General features: G+C 42.0%; 1 protein-coding gene across 2 annotated transcripts in view; it reads right to left on the bottom strand.

Moving 5' to 3' along the window:
* Nucleotides 1-21,786, bottom strand: part of ARHGEF3 (Rho guanine nucleotide exchange factor (GEF) 3) — a 353,065-nt gene that overhangs the window by 196,433 nt on the left and 134,846 nt on the right. Inside the window, exon 1 of one of the 2 annotated variants that reach the window (XM_011998412.1) lies at nucleotides 4,377-4,533. The exons of the other annotated variant lie outside the window; for it this stretch is intronic. Within the exon in view, the coding sequence (XP_011853802.1) occupies nucleotides 4,377-4,472 (96 nt within the window). The 5' untranslated portion in view covers nucleotides 4,473-4,533. Of the gene's footprint in view, nucleotides 1-4,376; nucleotides 4,534-21,786 lie in introns of those variants that run through there. 2 annotated transcript variants of the gene reach the window in all.

The raw sequence follows: 21,786 nt of genomic DNA, 5'->3' as shown, positions 1-21,786 counted from the left end.
TATATGTTCATAAGCAGACTAAAGTAGTTAGTAAGCCAATTATATTTTGAGTTCTAGTTGATATCCTTGGGAAATGGGTGCTTAAACACATGCATTAAATCATTCATTAAATCATTTGACTTTGAAATAGGGCAGATGTGAAAACTATTTTTGACTTTTTGTGCAAAATATTTGCATACTTTAGACTCATATCTGAGCTAAATTCAGTTTAGAGACATCTCTGATTTGACAAGTGGAGAAACTGAGTCCAGAGAAAGTAGTGACTTGTCATAGGTGCCTCTTACTTAGGCACTGACTGGACCACAGCAAACATTCACCAAAATGGGACAACTTACCAAATCATTGGAAAGGAAAGTGTTACTGCAGATGTTGCACATAATAGGAGATCTGGGAAGGACCCCACATTAAAGTCATCACATAGCACCTAATGGCTAAAAACATCATTTCTGAATCCATTCTTCCTGGATTTGAAACCTGATCCACTACTTAACCATTCAGGTGACCTAGATAAATTATTTATCTTCTGTAAATCTCAGTTTTCTGCCATCTGCAAAATAAGAATAATGATAATAGCCAATCCCTACAGTGTTGTAAGACTTTAATGACCAAATATGAGTAAAGTGTTTAGATAAGCATCTAATAAATGTAAGTTATTATCGTATTATATCGTTATTAACATTACATTAACTATCACTGATATGTAATCAATCATTTGAATGTTGTCAACTTTCATACTTGAAAGGCTCAAAAATTATTCATCAAGAGAGCAAATAGTGAGGTGAGTGAGATGGGGAAAGGCTGAAATTACCCCAGTCACATCAAAGTATTAAAAATATACGTCTGAGGGGCATGCAGTGGCTCATGTCTATAATCCTAGCACTTTGGAAGGCCAACGTGGGAGGATCACTTACGGCCAGGAGTTCAAGATGAGTCTGGGCAACACTGCAATACCTGGTCTTGACAAAAAAGTTAAAAAATTAGCCGGGTATGGTGGTGTACACTTGTAGTCCCAGCTACTCGGGAGGCTGAGGTGGGAGGATCCCCTGAGCCCAGGAGTTCAAGGCTGCAATGAGCTATGATTGTGCCACTGCACTCGAGCCTGGGCAACAGAGAAAGACCCTGTCTCCTTAAAAACAAAAAACAACAAACAAACAAACAAAAGTATGTCTAAACAGTGTAACAAAACAAAAAGGCAACACAAAGAATGGGATAATATATTTGCATATAATATACTGAAAAGGGATTAATATTCAGAATATGTAAAGAACTCTTAAAACTCAATAACAAAAAAATAAGCAACCCAATTCAAAAGTGAGCAAAGGACTTGAACAGACATTTCTGCAAAAAAGACATACAAATGGTCAATAATGCACATGAAAAGATGCTCAACATCACTAATCATCAGAGAAATTCAAATCAAAACTATAAGGTGATACCACTTCACACCTATTAGAATGGCTACTATTGAAAAAAAAAATCAAAATTAGAAGTGTTGGGGAGGATGTCGAGAAACTGGAACCCTTGTGCACTGTAGGTGGGAATATAAAATGGAATAGCCACTGTGGAAAACAGTATGGTGGTTCCTCAAAACATTAAAAATAGAATTACTGTATGTTCTAGCAATACTACTTCTGGGTATATACTCAAAAAAACGAAAAGCAGGTAGTGGGAATGTAAACTAATACAACTACTATGGAAAACAGTGTCGAGATTCCTCAAAGAACTAAAAGTAGAACTACCATTTGATTCAACAATCCCACTACTGGCTATCTACCCAGAGGAAAAGAAGTCATTATACGAAAAAGATACTTGCACATGCATGTTTATAGCAGCACAATTCACAACTGCAAAATCATGGAACAAACCCAAACACTCATCAATCAAGGAGTGGATAAATAAACTGTGGTATATTTACAGAATGGACTACTACTCAGCCATAAGAAAGAATGAATTAACGGCATTACAGCAACCTCGATGAGACTGGAGACTATTATTCTAAGTGAAGTAACTCAGGAATGGAAAACCAAACATCGTTATGATCTCACTGATATGTGGGAGTTTAGCTATGAGGACGCAAAGGTGTAAGAATGATACAATGGACTTTGGGGACTTGAGGGGAAGGGTGAGAGGGCAGTGAGGGATAAAAGACTACAAATAGGTTGCCGTGTATACTGCTTGGATCATGGGTGCAACAAAATTTCACAAATCACTACTAAAGAACTTATTCATGTAACCAAATACTAGCTGTACCCCAATAACTTACAGGAAAAAAACTGAAAGCAGGGTCTTAAGAGATTATTTGTACACTCATGTTCATAGCAGCATTATTCACAACAGCTACAACATGAAAGCAACCCGAGGTCCATCCAAGGATGAATGGATAAGCAAAATGTGGCATGTCACCGTTTAACAATATTAATTGACAAAAAAAACACCTGTTTAATGTGGGGCATACAGTAAACAGCTCTCAAATCTTTCAGCCTTGTAATACAGAGGGTAGTTTTCAATCACTATTAGAGGTAATAATGAAATGCAAAATATGTACTATATATAGTTATGCAACAGTGTCATATATTCACAGAGAAATTGAGTATTTGTTTCTCTGTTACCTTCAGAGCTCCATACAATATTACCACCATACGCAATAATGGAATATTCTTTTTTTTTTTTTTGAATTTTGAATTTTGCTTTAATTTTTTTTTTAAACCAGAATATTCTTAAAGGAAGGGAATTCTGACACATATTACAACATGAATGCACCCAGAAGACATTATGCTAAGGGAAATAAGCCAGTCAAAAAAAGACAAACACTGTTTGACTCTACTTATATAAGATACTTAGAGTAATCAAAATCATAGAGACAGAAAGTAGAATGGTGGTTGCCAGGGGATGGGGGAGGGAAGAATGGAGAGTTATTGTTTAACGGGTATAGAGTTTCAGTTTTGCAAGGTGAAAAGAGTTCTGGAGATGGATGGTGGTGATGGTTGTACAACATTATGAATGTACTTAATACCACTAAGCTATTTACTTAAAATAGTCAAGATGGTAAATTATGTGTTACATGTATTTTTACCACAATAAAAAATTTGAAAAAAATGTATGTCTAGAATGGTCATACACAATGGTCATACACAAAAGCTGGAATCAGGGTTACAGAAATCAGTCCCAGGAACATAGTTGTGATGAGAAGAATAGAAAAAGCAATGGACATTGCCTTTAAAAAACAGTTTTGGCAAGCCAGGTGCAGTGGCTCATGCCTCTGACCCCAGCACTTTGGGAGGCTGAAGCTTGAGCTCAAGGAGGATTGCTTGAGCTCAGAGTTTAAGACGAGCCTCAGCAACATAGTGAGACCCACATCTCCACAAAAAAATGAAATAATTAGCAGGGCATGGTGGTGTATGCCTGTAGTCCCAGCTACTCAGGAGGCTGAGGCAAGAGGACTGCTGGAGCCCAGGCGGTCAAGATTGCAGTGAGCTGTGATTGCACCACTGTATTCCAGCCTGGATGACAGAGTAAGATTCTGTCTCAAAAAACAAAAATAAACAAACAAACAAAGAACAGTTTTGGCTTATCCAAAACTTTAACAACTACCTCCACAAAAAAAAAACAAATAAAGGGATAGGGAAAGTAACCTTCAGAGCTCCTAACCATTCTTCAACCCATGGAAACATAACATTTCCAGACACTCTTTCCAAAATAACCCAAACCAAACAACGATGTTCTTAATGAGAATGGTATCAAGTCTGAGTCTCCACTGATAATATCTGACTTCATTCTCCCAATAATAAACAGACTCAAAAACACCAGGATCACTTTAGGGAAACCTACAAAACAGTTGCTTCAAGCAGCATGAACTTCTAAAACCTAGTTTAGCCATCTTCCAATCCAAAGAAAAAGAGAAGATCTTGGAAATCCACTTTGTGATTAAATAGCAACAATAAAACAGAAGGCAGACGCATCTTCTTTTCTCTCTTTTCCTTCCCATTAATCAAAATCATCCTCTTACAAAAATTAAAATAGTAGCATTGCAGAGCACAGCGTGAAAAGCCCTTCCCTTTGTTCCCCTCCAATCACATATGCTAAAGGAGGCCCTGACAGCTATGCACGCCACTCAGCTCACCCTCGCAACCAAGCAAAGCCATCTGCGGTCTTAAACACAGCCACACAGTGCTCTTCTGATTCATACTAAAGTGAGGCGGGAATCTGGCTCCATCATCCCAGGTGCTTTTAACAGCAGTTCTCTGATCAGTGTCTTGGAAGGTAAAAAGAACACTGCGTCCTCCCACACCTCAGATCCTGGCACCGCCCCCCAACCCGGCTGGCTCGGGTGGGAGTTGAGAGCCGGCCCATGCCAGGTTCAGCAGCAGGGGGCTTACCTGCGCAGGGACAAAGAGGCAGCACCACACCATGGGGCGCTCTGACCTCATCCACCCGGACTCGCCGGCTCCTAACTGCAGTGGAGCCCTGTGCATAGGATTCTCTGAACAGGGCTGAGCATAGTTTCCCTGAAGGAACTCCTCCCCGCCACTTGGGCTGCATGACAGGAAGTGACAGGGGCCATCAGTTACAAGTGTCAGAGGCTGAGAGCCGCACCAGTCAAGAGCTCCCCGCCTCTCCTACTATTGCTGTTTGTGCAAAGCACTCTTTGAGCATTCAAAGGTAAACCAGAAGTTCAGTTTCTGACTGACAATCCCCATCCTGTGAGAGATAAACAGTGCTCACTGGGTCCCCACCAAAAGCAATGTGAAGCATCCCGTCGGCTGCAGCGGGTGTGCTGCCTGCAGCTTTGCAGACCCAAACATCAGGGTGAAGTAGAAAAGAAAGCATCACTAGGAGAAGGGACATTGGGAGGAGAGCGTTGGGTCTTCAAAGAGGAATCAATGATCTACTTGAACTTTAACCAAAAATCAGTGCCCGGGATACAGAGCCCACACTGAGTCGCAGTTCAAAAGCAACTACACACCCATCCGTTTCTTTTTGTCTTATGCAAACCTGGCATCTTCCCTTCAGAGCCCTTTCAAAGTAGCTGCTTCTGGAAATCTCCCTTTCAACTTTTGTCATGGGTAAGAGGTCTTCCTGCTCAGAGCCATTATGGAAATAACTCATGGCTGACATTTCTTGTTTTATGAAGTGGGGATCTCACCAGAATGAACGTCTTGCTCCAGTTCCTTGCCTTATAAAAAACCCAGACCTCTTGGGTAAGGGAGACTGTCTCATAGGAAACTATAAGGTTTCAGATTGAAAACTATGCCTGGCTCACTCCTTCCCCACAAACAAACCAGCACTCTCACCCTCCTTGCACATTGGCAGAGGGTCTCAAACTCAAGGAGACATAACTCTAGTGTAGTTCTCAATTATTGATTTATTTCTTTTAGTTATCTAATGGGGTAGTATTTGACTTACAAAAATCTTCCTAATTACAAATTTTAGTGGCTAAGATTTAGCCCAGGGTTTCCTGAGGCCTTCTTACAAATGCACGGATTTTTAAGAGCCTTCCTCTGTCTCAGGCCTGAGTAAAGTCAGGGGACCCAGCAAAGACAGCAGGTTCATTTGAACAATAAGCTTCTGGTCTAACAGAAGGAGGTTAAATCCAAGACTTTCATTAGAAAGCAGGCTCTCTCCATCCACGTTGCCAGGAATTTGCAAAAAGTGTTGAGGGGTCCAGGAAATAAGCGAGCTTGGCAAATGCATTTTTCATGGGGACAAAGTCTGAGAAGGATTCTCAGAGCAAAAGACACATGGGCAGTCTTCTGACGGGTGTTCTAGGCAGAAGAACTGGCAAACTCAACAGTAAGGCAGTGCAGAACTACGGGGTATTCTGGAAGAAACCAAGTACGTTAATAGGTCTGGAGGCTGCTCTGACAGGCTTGGGTCTTGCTTCAAAAAGTGTGAGGGAATCACACCTGCTTAGAGAAAGGAGGAAGTGAAATCACTGCCTTTCAGGCAAGCATCTGGGTCACCAAGGAGCTAGCACCTGGAAGCACTCAGTAATGGCAGTGTCCACCGAGAAGTGGGTTTCAGATTGTCCTTGGGATTCCCTACTTCCTAAAGCCTGACTCCCCACAAAGCAAGCTAGTTAAGTGGTGGCTGGGGGAGGGGTAAGGGCAGGTATTCCTAAGGCCTCTTGTTCCAGCCTCCTACACAGGAAGGGTCCTGAATTTGAACAAGCCTGTAAACAACTTGAGATTAGCCAGCTTCGGGGACAACTCAGCCGATGAAGAAAGACAGTGCCCTGGGAAACGAGGGAGGCTGCATCACCCAGCCACTTCTCTCTTGGAGGATTTTCTGACAAGTCACTTCGAGGAGTCCTAGCAGCCAAGGCCAGCCTCACCCCAGTGAGGATTCATTGGAAATGTGAGATGACCAGGGCATACTATGTTTTCTTTCTTTTGTGGGGAGGAAGGGAAAATTCACATGAACAAATCCTAGAATGATTCAGCCTAACTTCCGGCTGCTGACTGAATGGGAAAGAAGAACTGAAACCTGTGGGCTGCAGCACTTTGTGGAAGAGGTGAAATTTGAGGGGCTCCAGGGCAGGTAGCAGTGGAGTAGGGAGGGACAGAGAGAGGGCCAACAGATGTCCTGGCAGGGGAAAGGGATGCAGCCTGCAAAAAGCAAGGCAAGAACAGGGCACGGCCATCTCCTCTGATGCCCTTGCTCTGACCAGAAGCAATAACTCCCGGATTGAAATGGGTCCATGAAGAAGGCACTTCAAGAGGAGAATTTCAATAGTAAGAGGCTCTGATCCACAAGGTCCACATTCATTCTGAGCTTTATAATGGGATATCAAAAGGAACAATTTTCTCTATGGTATCTAGGATACTACCAAGTATTCAAACATGTTTATGTATTGGTTTTTACATTTTAAAAGTAACATAGCATCACTGTCACACATTCAAACCACACAGAAGTATATAAAGTAAAAAGTGAGTCTTCCCAAAGGCCCTACTTTTTTTTCTATCCAGATCCCATTTGCTGGACGCACTGGGGTTAAAAAGCCAGATGTAGACAGAGGCTTATTAACCCAAATGAATTTAGGACCAGGGGTCAGGTACTTGAAAGAAAAGGCCAGGTGGGCACTGGGGCACCACTGAGAGTTTTTGTCTTAAGTCAGTTCCAGCTTTTCAGGTTCCTAAGGGGTTAATGGCCCAGGGTGACCAGACATTCTAATTTTACATAAGACCCTGAAATTCAGGGTCTTATGTAAAATCTGTCAATTGTAAATGCTGGCAACTATTCATCACCATAAGAAGTATTGTACGGGCCACATAACACAGTTGCTGGCTACATTTGGCCCCGGGGGGCCACCGGTTTGCACCCTCTGGTGGTAATCCTTCCAGACATTTCCTTCTGTCTAAAAACACGAGTTGCTGGGTGTAACATCTTATTTTTTTCAAAAACAGAATGATAACATTGTTCTACCACTTGCTTTTTTCATTTAACATCCAGGGTATCTTTCCCTGTCACGTTGTTTTCGACCTCTTACTGCAGAGCATGCTATGGTATGGAAGGAAATTAACTCATTTAGCCACCTGCCCTGTGGACATTTAGCAAATACGAAAGATATGCTTGAAATGCCACTTCTCGTTGTCCATTCCTCTTACCTCTGCCAATGTTGATAACTCATGATGAAAGTGCACCTGTGTGCAGATATTAATATATCATACAGCCACAATTACTGAAACCAGAGTGACTAAGGATTTTTTATGTTTTAATATGAGCACTTACCATGTATTTTCCCATGTGATCCTCACAATGGTCCCAAAGGAGGCCTTATTATCATCTCTCTTTTTGCAGATTAAAAAAAACTGAGACTCAAAAAGGTGGTGTACACCTCCCCATGGCACGTGGCCTAGAGGTGGTAAAGTTGGTTAGGTGTGGGGCCCAGCAAGCTTACTTCAGAGCTCCTGCTACAAGCATACAGCCCTCAGAAGAGACAGCCAGAAACCTCCTCTGGGATATTCAAGAATCTGACATATCAGAGCACAAACCACTAGAGAAGGATTGCTAACAATGGGACAATTCACTTGCCTCTTGGAAAGAAAAGTCTCATTTTAAAGCCCTTCTTCATACTTATCCAACATAAATTCTACATAGATTGGAGAGAAATGTTAAAAGGGGGAAAAAAATACAAAATTCTGGGGGCGTAGGTTCTCAGGGTATGGTATTTTTCTTTTGGTGTATAGAGTTGAATCATATGTTTATACACAGGAAACTACCTACAAGGTGCCTACGATGCAAAGATGAACTCTGTTTTCCCACAGCTGGTTACATAACCAAACTGGTAACAGTCCCTCTTGTTGGGCTCTAAAGAGATTAGCACCAAAACTGGGATCTAACTAAGATGCCACCAAAAGTGTCATGGCATCACTAGAACCAGAACCATGCTTCCTGTGTTCTTGTTCGATATATCTGAGGGTATTTTCTGTTGAGAAGTTCCAAGCAATTTCCTTAACAAAGATATTATAAGGAACATACTCATCAGGGTTGTGAGAATTTCATTTACATAAAATAAAATATTTAGATTTTAGCTGAATTACTTCTTCATTAAAAGTTGGCAAGCAACGATGATTCTTTCCATTTGAGCTTTATCCTGGCTTCTTAATGTCTTTCTTATTTGTACTCAGCAAGTCAGAAATTTCACAAAACCTTACAGTTGGAAAGGGAATTTCAAGGTCTTTAAACATATCCCATTTGATACTTCAAATTTTAAAATTCCACAAACTGAATTTAAAAACAGGTAGTAAAAAAATCTCATGGCCCAGTGCGGTGCCTCACACCTGTAATCCTGGTGGTTATGGAGGCAGAGACACAAGGATGGCTTGAGCCCAGGAGTTCAAGACCTGCCTGGACAATGTGAGACCCTGTTCTCTACAAAAATCTCAAATGGGATGGTAGCAGTGACCCAATTAAAATAGTATATTGCACACTGGCTTAACCAAGGTTCCAATATCATAAGATTATTGTTTCTCAGATGTTAGGTTTCTAAGGTAAGACTAAGGAAAAACAAAAATTCAAAAGCAAATTTAGGTAAGACTAAGGAGAAACAAAATTTGGGTGTTACTACGCTGTCAGGGAGGCAAAAAGCACAGCAAGTCAGTGAGAAATAAAAAGAACATCAAATTAGAGCCTGGGAGCTGCTCACAGTCATGCACTTTTATTGAAAGTCTTTATCTACTCCTCAGAGCTGGAAGGGTGGTTAATCCAAGTAAAACTTGAGCAACTCCTCTGCCCGCTTCACCATGAACCCTAGACAAATGGAGCAGGGGCATCCAGACACTTTTCCAGGCCAAGGCCTATTGGACTCAAGGTGGTTCAACTCAAGAGACTCTGAACATTTGAAAATGTTGATGCTCTTGGAGAGCCCTGCTTAGTATCCCAGCTCAACAAGATTATAAAATGATGAGAAGAATGTGGGAGCAGACCTGGCTGCCCAAGGTCAAGAATGAATAAATAGAAAAGTCTTCATCTATGGTTTCAACACAGGAACTAAAAATAAATGATGCTGGAACATGGAAGTCTCAACGATTGCCAGTCATGGCTAATCTTGAGTGCTTATCTTACTGGTTTTGTTACGGGCAATCGCCTGAGCTTGGTCATTATTCTCTCTAAACAAATCTGAACTTGTATAACCAGATTCCTCACATTATTTTGGCAACTGACACATGGGCAGCTATTTTTAAAAGTGAATGCAAAAAAATAAAATAAAATAAAGCCGTCTTCTGATGAATGGCGTGAAGCAGCTACTGGCCTGGTCGCTGCAGTTCTGCCTCCTTGACTAACACAAGAAGCAAGAGCCACCTGAAGAATTTCTGCATGAAGCAGACAGGGACCGCTTGCAAATAAGCTCATACAGTTATTTCTTAGAAATATGAACACCCTGGGTGCAGCTTTTTCAAGAAACTGTCAAGTCCCCTTCCTTACACTGTCAGTTAAAAGTGAAACTCCCGTCTGTGGGTTACAGACTTCTGCCCAATTTTTAGGAAGAAAAAAAAGTTTAAAAACTGATTAGCTGGTATCTATCAGCTAAAGGGCTTCCTTACTTGGAAATGAGACTTACTATTTGGCATTGTACTGTCAAAGTTGGTTAGAAGTGGAAAATTTGAATATGGGGGTGGGGGTGGTATTTCTGACACTTACATGAATACTCAGGAGGATTTTTAAAAGAAACCTGCCTATATCGAAAAACAGCACTTGACACACTGAATTTCCAAGTTAAAAATATATAACAAAAGCAAGAATCATTCTTATTAAAAAGTTTCTCACCATTATTTTGACTTCAGATAACTCTTTAGGGATAATTTCTGGGAACAACCACCTGGCTGGAATAGTTAACAGTAAATTAATATTTGGGCTCTGTGATTTTTGGCTCTGCCATTTATTTACAAGTTGAATGACCTGGTAAGTCACTTCTTAATTTCCTTGATCTTTAGTTTCCTTATCTGTAAAACAGGAATGACTCCTTTATCCCTAGCAGGGTTGCAGGGAGGATGGCAGGATACTAACTGACACAAAGTATTTAAAAGCAGAACAGGCTGGGCGCCGTGGCTCACGCTTGTAATCCCAACACTTTGGCGGAAGGATCAGCTGAGGTCACGAGTTCAAGACAAGCTTGGCCAACATGGCAAAACCCCATCTCTACTAAATATATATATATATATATTAGCTGGGCACGGTGGTGTGTGCCTATAATCCCAGATACTCCAGAGGCTGCGACAGGAGAATCACTTGAACCCAGAAGGCAGAGGTTGCAGTGAGCCAAGATCATGCCACTTCAGCCTGGGCAACAGAGCAAGACTCCGTCTCAAAAAAAAGGCAGAACGAAGGATGACGGGGACTTTGGGCCATCATACCATTGTTTCTATTTTTGTATAGGTTTTAATTTTTCCATAATAAAATATTTTTTAAAAAACAAAGGCATAGTAACATTTTTTTCTTTTTTCAAACAGAAGAGGCAATTTTTTGGTGTGATATTGGAAACTGGTTCAAATTTTCTTCCTAGCAAATTGAAAAGCCGTACCAAATTTGAAATCCATAGTTTGATTTTTCTATCCTGATTTGACTGTCAACTGGGCATCTAAGAAGAAAACAGAAACTTGCAGTTTCCCATTTCCCTTCTTCCTTCCAATAGAGAAAAAACATGAGAGCATAGTTAAAACTTAAGTCATATTTATTTTTTAAATCTTACAATGCTGACTTCCCTGAAATCCCTGTATCCATCTAAAAAGTTTGAGACTTCTACGAAAATACCCCCAAGAAACCAAGAGATTTAAAAGCATGTATGTCCCATGACTCAGAGCGTTCATTCTGCCTAAACACCAGTGAAAGTGGTTTTTTGTTTTGTTTTGTTTTGTTTTGGGTGTGTCATGTGTACTTGAAGAATTGGTATTGCCACTTTTTCTCCCTTAATTCAGAATCAGAAAGGAATCACCAAAACGCTGGAAAATACCAAACCAAATGAGATAGGCAGAAAGGGCTTCCAATTCCCACCAAGGCAACTGGTCCTGGTTGGAAGCTCAGCACCTCCTCCCCGTTAGGGCTCTGCCCTGGAGGCTGTCCCTTTAAGTCAGACTTCCTGGTAAGGCTGAGAGATTTCCGCATGCAGCTTCCTGGAGACTGTATAAGATAAACAATAAACTTTGCAACAAGATCATGGACAATAAGCCCCACGTGGCTGTAACAAGAAGCAATTATAAGCATTGACAATGGCTAGGGCATTTCCAACAGGAATGCAAGTCCGTGATAAACAGGGGAGAAACATGCTACCCCACACCTGCACAAACTAAATGATGTGTAAAAAATAGTTCCTAGCCTCTCATCACATTGAGAACTAGTTGCTTCCAAATTCAGCACTTTTTTAAAAAAAATCATTGTCTAAGAGGAAAGCAGTCAGGCCTTTCTTAAAGCACCACTACCTATTAGATGTAAGCTGCTAAGGCCCAGTGACACTATGTGTTCCTTACTCCATGGGTCTCTGTGTTACAGGAAAGGGGTCCTGATCCGGACCCCAAGAGAGGGTTCTGGGATCTCGTGCAAGAAAGAATTCAGGGCAAGTCCAGAGAGTAAAGTGAAAGCAAGTTTATTAGGAAAGTAAAGGAATAAGAGAATGGCTACTCCATAGATGGTTGCCCATTTTTACAGTTATTTCTTGATTATATGTGAAACAAGGGGTGGATGATTCATGCCTCTTCTTTTTAGACCATATAGGGTAACTTCCTGATGTTGCCATGGCATTTGTAAACTGTCATGGCGCTGGTGGCAGTGTAGCAGTGAGAATGACCAGAGGTCACTCTCATTGCCATCTTGGTTTTGGTGGGATTTAGCCAAAATCTTTACTGCAACCTGTTTTTCAGCAAGGTCTTTATGACTTGTATCTTGTGCTGACCTCCTATCTCATCCTGTGACTTACAGTGCCTTAACTGTCTGGGAATGCAGCCCAGTAGGTCTCAGCCTCATGCTACCCAGCTCCTATTCAAGATGGAGTTGCTCTCGTGCATATGCCTCTGACATAAGGGTCACCCTTTGAGTCTCCTGCAGCGGAACCCCCTACCTGGCAAGCTTTGGGGAATCCTCCAACTCAGGAACCAGAGCCCACATTCTACCAAAGGAGATGAGAGTGCCACACACTTGTTTCCCAGCCTCCCTTGCAGTCACAGCATGAGAACATGAGCAGGCTCAGCCAATCATGTGCTGGGATGCAAAGCAGCAGGGCCACTGCAGACCCCATTCTGCGAGGGTGGTGGCAGCTTGCAGAGGTAGAGTGAGGGTAGACTGGGTAGCCATGGCCTATAACCAGTGTTGGTGGTGCAAGCCATGGCATCTACACCTACCCAGCAGTGGTAGCAATAGTGTCTTTACAATAACTGTTTGGTGGTATAATTTGGGGTTGTCTCTGTTTCCCTGGTCCTTCCAAAATTCTCTGAGCTACCCTAGACATTGTAATAAATTCATTTTCTGCTTAACTCAGCTGTGTCATCACTCAAGTTCAGCTCACAGGAGGCTTCCCTGACCAAGCTGTCTATAGGACTATGCCCTATACCCCACCATCTTATTCTCTATCACAATACCCTATTGATTTCCGTCCCAGTACTTATCACATCCTATAACCAATCCATTTCATTATTAACAATACAAACTACCATTGATTGGGGGCTTGCTATGTGTCAGATGGTAGGCTGAGCTAATTTAATTCTGTGAACACCCTATGAGATAAGTACATTTATTAGCCCTAGTTTATAGATGAGGAAAGAGGCTCAGAATGGTTAAAAAAGTTGTCCAATGTGCCAAGCTTGGCAGTAATGGAATAGGGACCAGAGCCTAGGCCTGCAGCACAGGCTCTTACCACAGTACTCATTCAGGCAGTGACTGAATACACACTGGCCACAGTGCAGGCACCAAGGCCACAGGATAGCCTGGCTCTTGTGGAGCCTGGAGGTTGGTGGTCCAATCTCCCACCTGGTATTCTACCTGTCACCCAAAACCCTTCTTGGGGAAGAAATGCAGACTGACATGTGCAAAGATGAGACCAGCTTCCTTTGTTCAACAGGAATGTGCCTAGCTCTGTGTTCAAAGCATCAGGCATGCAAAAATACCTCAGAAGCTCACAGGCCAGAGAAGACGCAGACCTGTACACAATGCTCACTGCTCAACCTGCTGGTTCCCACAGCCTCGAAGCACTGGGCTGCAAAGGAAGAAGCCAGGGACCATTCTCAGGGTCTCCCCAGTGAGAGTGCCATTCCAGCTGGTTGTTAATGACATAGAGGAGTTGCCAGGCTGAGGAGAGGGGGGCCAGCGCAAAGGTGAGAAGTGGGAACAGCAAAGTTCATTCAGGAGGCGAGGAGATGGTCAAGGGGTCTGTGGAAGGGATGGGATGCAAAGGTCAGAGATGAGGTGCTCGGAGCCAAGGAAGGAGTTCCAACTGTACCCTGCAGGAAATGGGGAACCAGGGCAAGTCTCTCAGCCAGAACAGCTGCACGACCAGATAGAAATTCTTTTTGTCAAGAACAGTGGCCATGGCCATAGAATACAGTACTAGTCAGATGTTTTTCCTATGTATTTTTAAAGTACACATACATAAATATATTTGCTAAAAGCCAGGAATTGTAATAACAAGAAGTTCCATTTCCATGCTTTCCAACTCCCTCTCCTGGCTGAGTAAGAAGTGAAATAAGTCTGCCCTTCCAACAGAAGGAGTTAAACACAGCCACTCTCTCCTGTAATGTGAAATTACACAGAGCTCTCACATGGATAATTTATGGAGAAAACAAGGAATTCCCCAGCTACTTGATTTTACAACTCCAATCACCCAGATTCCCCCAGTGTGATAACAAGAACCTCACCTCTGGGTTGTGTCATCATTAAAATGAAAAGCTGATTTTTATTTTTTAAAAGAATGTGTGTGGTTGAGCCACAAAGAGCCTCCTGGGTTGAATGAATACCCCGGGAGTGCTGGGAGGAGTCCCCAGAATGACCCTCTGAGGCTGAGAGAGACTCATGCTTAGTAACAGGCCTCAGGGAATGCTGTGTTAAGTGTGCAGCCCCAGAGGTCTGGAAATGCCAAGCCAGCCGAGGTGGTGAGGGCATAGCAACCAGAACACAGACCAGAAATAAAGGAAGGCAGTTTAGCACAGAGGTGAGGAATAGGAGTTCTGAGCCAGATAACCCAGGTTCAAATCCCAGAGCTGTCACTTAATGTGTGACCCCCTGATCATTTACTTAACTTCCCTGTGCCTCTGTTTCCTCCTGTGGTAAATGTGAATAATAAGAGGACCCACCGCAAAAAGTTCTTGTGAGAATCAAATAAGTCAAATATGTATCATTGAGCATAGTGCCTGGCACATAGTAAGTAACAACTGCAGTTTCCTAGAGACTATAAGATAAACAATTTTGCAGCAACGTAACAGATAATAAGCCCCCACGTGGCACAACAAAAAGCAATTATAAGTGCTGACAATGGCTAGGACATTTCCAATAGGAATGCAAATCTGTGTAAATAGCTGTTGCTGATATTACATACAATAATCTTATATAAAAGTATAATACATAACATAAACATATTTTAAATATACTATATGTAACATTATAGAATATGGTTAAAGTGATTTTATTATGATCTGCTTTAACCCAATTTAACAAAGAGTTTTTCAACAAAAATGAGGGGTCTGAGGAGGGGAGCCCCAGGATCAGGCACCTAAAGTGTGTTTGTGCGGTATTTCCAACCATCTGGAGGTTCAATGTCAGGGTTACCTACCATGGACCACAGAGCCAATCTGCTAGGCCAGAGTCCAGGTGGTACCACATATGAGCTGCAGAGTTGGGAAGTCATTCGACCCATAAAAAACAAACAAACAAAAACCCTGATTTCCTCATCTCTGCAAAGGGGATAACAATAGTACTGCCTTCACAGTTTGTGTCAAGCACTGGTGCTCAATTTTACATGTGTTTTTACATAAATCTTTCTAACAACCCTGTGAATCAAAAATGATTATGATGTCTATTTTATAAATGAGAATACCTGAGGCTCAAAGACGTTAAGTAATTGCCAAAGAGCACACAGCTAGAATGACATGCAGGAAATCTACCCCAAGCCAGCACTTTAAGCCAGCCCTCAATTCTGCAGACACATGCAGCATGAGAAGGATGCACCAAAGCTCTTCAGAGCAGGAGAGTACTAACCAACACGTGTGCTGGAATCACCCTTTAAGAAGGGCATGTGTTTCCCCACTGCAGACCCCAAAGCTTATGGCACCTATAGGCAGTGAAAAGAAACTCCCCCTTGCTGAGCACCTACTATATACCAGGCACCATGTTGAGTGTCCTGCCACATCTTGCCACCTTATCACCATAGAAACCCTCTGAAGCAAGGACTAGAAGACATTGAGGCTCAGTGAGGTTGAGTTCCTGGCCCACGGTCACAGAGCTTTTCAGTGGCAGCATCCCTACACACATCTGGGTCCGTTCTGCTCCCACTCAGGCTTGGAGACAGGTTCTGAAAACACTCCTTAATGTCCGTTAGGTGCTCCTCTCCCCCTCATTACCTCCCACTTTGAAAGCACAAAGCTGCTTATTTTGCAGCAGGAAAATGACCATGGGGGCTGAGTAGGGCCATGGTGCAAACTATGATTACTGCAGACAACAATTTGCATTCCAGATCTGAAATGTGCTCAGGGCTCCACGTGAGCCCTGTAATCAGCTTAGCCTTTGCCCAAATCTCTCTTGAAATGAAGACATATGAGATGAACTGAGACACAGCAGGATTTGGAAACTTGCCTCTGCCCCGCAGTGAACTGCCACCTGAGGAAAAACCATGCCAAGAAATGGCCAGGGTTGAGTGGGATTTAAGCTCCAGAGAGGTCGAATTCCTCTGCTGCAGAACAAAGAAAATAGCAGCCAGGACAGTGGACAGGCAGGGCCACATGGGTAAAGAATCAAAGGCAGGAAATGCATTACATAACACACGGGTCTCAGTGAGGAGGTGGAATGGCCACCCTTCCCTCCTTTATCAGAAATGACTGTCTTGCCTATGAGTCACATGTCAGGATATGGTGACCTTACTGCACAGGACAATAAAGGACACGCACAAGGTCAGCAAAAGGCCTACTATGTGCACACTGTGAGAAAAGGGGCATCCTCTGCATTAGAGAAAGAGCTCCAGGCAGGCCTATCCAGGACAAAAAGGCTGCGATTTGGGTCCTCTGGGTTGGGGAAGGAGGGTCTAGAAAGGACAGTGAGAGTTGGGGATACCAGAGTTTTTAACCCTGACTGTGGCCTCTTCTACTCAGTCTGAACCACAGAAGGATTTGCACTAATTATTTCAGTCCCAAGTGGCTAGAGACATGGGTCCTGGTTAACTGAAATTTACCACAGCCCAACTTTCTTTTGCTACAGAAAGAAGGGACGGTTTACATGCCAATTTCCATCACCCCAAATCCAGACTAAAGAGCTTCACATGAAATCTCTACAGAGTCGACAGTACCTGCAACCTAAATCTAGACCACCCTCAAAATCAGAATGTTTCTCAAACTTTAATGTGCCCACACATCACCTGGGGATCTCAATGAAATGCAGCTACTGCTTCAGGTCTGGGGCGGGACCTGAGATTCTGCATACCTAGCATGCTCCTGAGTTCTGTTGTCACTAGTGTACTATGGACCACATTTTGAGAACCTTACTAGAGGACATGTAGTGACTTAAGCAGAACCCCCCAAAATGTATTTCCTATGTTTCCATAGTCACGGTGACAAGTGGTGACTTCATTCTAAAAGCAAATAAGTAAACTCAAGCACTATGTATCTTTAAAATTATTGTTTCCAGGCTCAAAACTTCAGCACTTCTACGTTATTTTATTAGTAGCTAACATGATGACTGTTCTTGAAGGAAAGCCTTGTGTAGATGCTATTAACTGAGGAAAATCCAGTAGAACTTCCCTTGGCTGATGTTTCCGGAATAGCCCTAGATCCTCTGAGGTACAAAAAACCTGAAGCCCCAAAGGACAATGCAACTGAGCAATGCTTTTGCCAGTGCTCTCCCTCACTGATGACCCTCTCCCACTCTTGGGTGGCCAGCCCATTGCAGTGCAGCCATATTCCTGAGGCTAGGTCACCTGCCAGCCCCCCTCCCACCAGCTGTGACTGGGATCCTCTTCAGGAGGTCCTCGTCAGTCACAGTTGCACCTTCCCAATCTGACACATACCTTAATAAAATCATTCATCCAATCCAAAGCATTTTTTTTAATGCTAGAGTTGGCTGCCCTGTCCCGTTATGCAAACAGTACACAATGAGATGCTGATAGCATCTCTCTACCATTGCCAACACAAACCCTGCCAGGCCAGCAGAAATGAACCCGGTGGCTGTAAGCAACAATAGTTGCATGAGTTTGTTTAAACACACACAACTCACAACAGGTAAAAATGTTTTGAACTCTTCCTATTGCTAAACCAGAGACTTTTAAGGTTGGTTTCTTCTAGAAATAAAACCAGCGTCAAGTGTAAGGAAGGAAAGGCAGCTGAAGGGAAACCACTCAGAAAGTGAACTTTGTGTTTCTTCCAGCAACACACACAGAGGCATGGATTTTTGGATAGATTTTTGATGAGAACTACTGAATCTGAATTAATTGAGATACTTGCATTGTCTTTGCCTCAAAGTAAGGACTCTTTCCTAATCTTGTTCACTGCATTTTTTTGACTTTTGCTCTTTGAGTTTGGTAGCGAAAATATTTATTAATATATTAAAGAAGTTCAGTGCCACTAAATAACATAAAATTACATGTAAGAGATACCATAAAGTTTAAACCAAAATCCTAATATATATATATTTTAAATGCATGTGGTAAGTGAAGGGAAATGGGCATTTATTGAAGTAGAGAGATGATGTTCAATACTGCGCTCAATGAAGGGCATTTGACAAAGCACATCAGAATGACTAATGAAACCAGATGAGGAAGTCATTTCCTGAGCAACAGGTATCAGGAGAAAAGAAAGAGCGAAACGAGGACAAGTATTTTAGTGGCACATATGCTGGGCCTCTTAGTCACTCTGGATAATGAGATGAGTATATTTTTAAAAGAAGAAAAAAATGACATGACATCAAGACTGGAAGAATAAGGCAGCAGGAGCCTTTATTATGTTTCAAGAACAGCAAATCTGATCCATTTGTACCAATTCTGTAGACTTGAAAAGCCTATTCCAGTCTAAACCTCAAGGCTTTTCCCTCCTCGAGAAGTTTGAGAAATTGCTGATGAACTTTCTAATGCCTGGCAGAGGTTCTTCTTAAGAAAAAACACTTTAGATTATAATTACACAAGTTCCGTGATGGGAAACATACTGTTGGGTGGAAGGTATTTTTTAAAAGCCACATGTCTTTTTGGCCAGGTGCAGTGACTCACGCCTGTAATCCCAGCACTTTGGGAGGCCGAGGCGGGCAGGTCACTTAAGCCTAAGAGTTCAAGACCATTCTGGGCAACATGGCAAAACCCTCTCTCTACAGAAAATACAAAGATTAGCCAGGCATGGTGGCATGTGCCTGCAGTCCTAGCTACTCGGGAGGCTGAGGTGGGAGGATCACCTGAGCCCAGGGGGTCAAGGCTGCAGTGAGCCGTGATCGTGCCACTGCACTCCAGCCTGGGTGACAGTGAGATCCTGTCTCAGAAAAAAAAAAAAAAAAAAGCCACATATCTTTTTGATCCCCAAACCCCTAAAACAAATTTGCAATCTGTAGTTATCTGAGTTTCATAATTAAACCTAAAGGGAATACACAGGCTGCCATATTAGGTATTTTTCTCTGATTTTTCCAAAGTGATATTCCAAAGTACTGGTCCAAGCAAGCGCTCCGAACTCATAAAAATAATGTGCCCAACACAGAGAGGCATCATTGAGCTACCTAGTAATTCTTTGGAATATGAATCTTTTGGTCCAGGATGACTGCTTTAGAGCCATAATTTTTCTCTTGGCTGAGCACACAGTATCCATTCTTACCAAGGTGCTTTCCTCCCCTCTCAAATATCCAAGTAAGATTTATGGGGTTTTTTGTTGTTGTTGCTGTTGCTGCTGTTAGAAGAAGACAAAATTCCTCCAAGTTCACCTTTACCGAGTTCTCACATTTGAAATTCCTCCACAAACATATGTGATGCCATATTTAAAAATTCCATCTTAAGTCAGCATGGGATTTAGTCCAATTCATTGCATTTCTGACTTAGATTCATTTCTGTTGCCTGTTGGGGAGGATTGTTATTCTTAAACCTTAAAACCTAAGACTCCACTCAAAATTGCCATTCAAATATTTGTCTTATTACTTCAGCTTTTTGCCCCCTTAAATATAAAAATTAATATATGCACCCCATGAAACGTAGCAAAGTCAAAACAAAACAAAAATCATGTATAACCTCACTTCCCAAAAGGAAACCATCATTAATATTTCAGCGTATTTTCTTTTAATCCTCAAGTGCTTTTTTTTCATAGCCCAAATTGTACTGTATATATAATTTTGTTTCCTGCTTCTTAAAACATACCAATAAACATTTTTCCTGAATTAAAACTCTTCCTCAACCTCCTCTTGTCACTTACAACTCATAAGAACAAAACCACACTTTACACCAACTGCCTCACATTAGTGGACATTCAGACTTTTTTCACTTTTTTTCTGTCATTATAACTGCTGCAGCACTAAACATTTTCGTGCATAAGTCATATCTCTGGTGACTTCCATGGGATAGATCCAGTCATGGAATTATTGGGCCAATAATTACATATGTTTATGGTTTGTGACATAAATAACCAAACTGCTTTCCAGAAAGATGACCAAGTAACACTACCACTGAACACCTATGATAGAGTCCATCCTACAGTACCCTCACCAGCATTTTGAGTTATCACTTTTTAAAATGCTAATTCTGAAGCTTTAAAAAATTTCCAATCCTCAGAATGACCTGCTGAGGTCAATTATTTCAACTGTTACCTCATTATCAAAATAATCTTCTTTTATCCTTCCAAACAAGATGTTAATTTGTACCACATCAAAACTGCAAACATGAGAAGAATGTAGTCATTTGTTGCATATTTTCATTGGGCAACTAAGGTGCCGTGATTAAGAAGCCAAGAACAGTTAGTTCAGTACCAGTCTGCGGCAGTACACAGAGAGTTGCATGCAAAATAAAGTAAAACCCAAATCTACTGCCAAGCGTCACAAGATACACAAGATCTGAATTACCATCAGTCAACACCTATCAGAAGGAATACATAGAATGTTCAAGAATATATCCAGACTACATTTAAAATTCATTCAATAGCTTTTTGCGCAACAAATTTTCTTTCTTCCCTCTAAATTGGTATATATCTCCATATGCAGCAAGTATGTCTTTTTTATTTAAGGGCACATCTACACAAACAGCAAATGGTCCAGACTCAGTCTTCCATAACCTAGAGTCTGAATTGATCACTCTACAAAATGGAAAAATGTTTACATTTTTAAACTTTTTTTAGTTTTTAATTTTTTTTGAGACAGTGTCTCACTCTGTCACTCAGGCTAGAGTGCAGTGACACAATCACAGACCACTGCAGCCTTGACCTCCTGGGCTCACGTGATCTTCCCATTTCAGCCTGCTGTGTAGCTGGGACCACAGGCACACACCACCACACCTGGCTAATTTTTGCATTTTTTGTAGAGACAGGATTTTGCCATGTTACCCAGTCTGGTCTTGAACTCCTGGGCTCAAAGGGTTCACCTGCCTTAGCCTCCTAAATTGCTGGATTACAGGCATGAGCCACCATGCCCCCTGGAAAAATTATTTTTAAAAAGGAAAGTTTTTCTAGTATGCTAGAAATGTTTGGGGATTGATATGGTCTGACTCTGTGTCCCCACCCAAATCTCATCTCAAATTGTAATCTCCATAATCCCCACATGTACAGAGAGGGTCTGGTGGGAGGTGATTGGATCATGGGGGCAGTTTCCCCAATGCTGTTCTCATGATAGTGAGTGAGTTCTCACAAGCCTGATGGTTTTATTAGTGTTTGACAGTTTTTCCTTCACACGCTTGCTCTCTTGCCTGCCACTGTGTAAGATATGCCTGCTTTCCCTTCCACATATGATTGTAAGTTTCCTGAGGCCTCCCCAGCCATGCAAAACTGTGAGTCCATTAAACCTCTTTGTTTATAAATTACCCAGTTTCGGGTATTTCTTTACAGCAGTGTGAAAACGGACTAATACAGGGATATAGTCCTCACGTTCCCTTCCCAGGATATTTGCCCCACTTCACCAATATTGCCCACAGCTCCTGCTGAGTGAGTATGGCAT

This window comes from Mandrillus leucophaeus, unplaced genomic scaffold, assembly GCF_000951045.1.
Source record: "Mandrillus leucophaeus isolate KB7577 unplaced genomic scaffold, Mleu.le_1.0 Scaffold57, whole genome shotgun sequence".
In the NCBI taxonomy this organism is placed as follows: domain Eukaryota; kingdom Metazoa; phylum Chordata; class Mammalia; order Primates; family Cercopithecidae; genus Mandrillus; species Mandrillus leucophaeus.
This window is presented reverse-complemented; position numbering and strand designations above follow the sequence as displayed.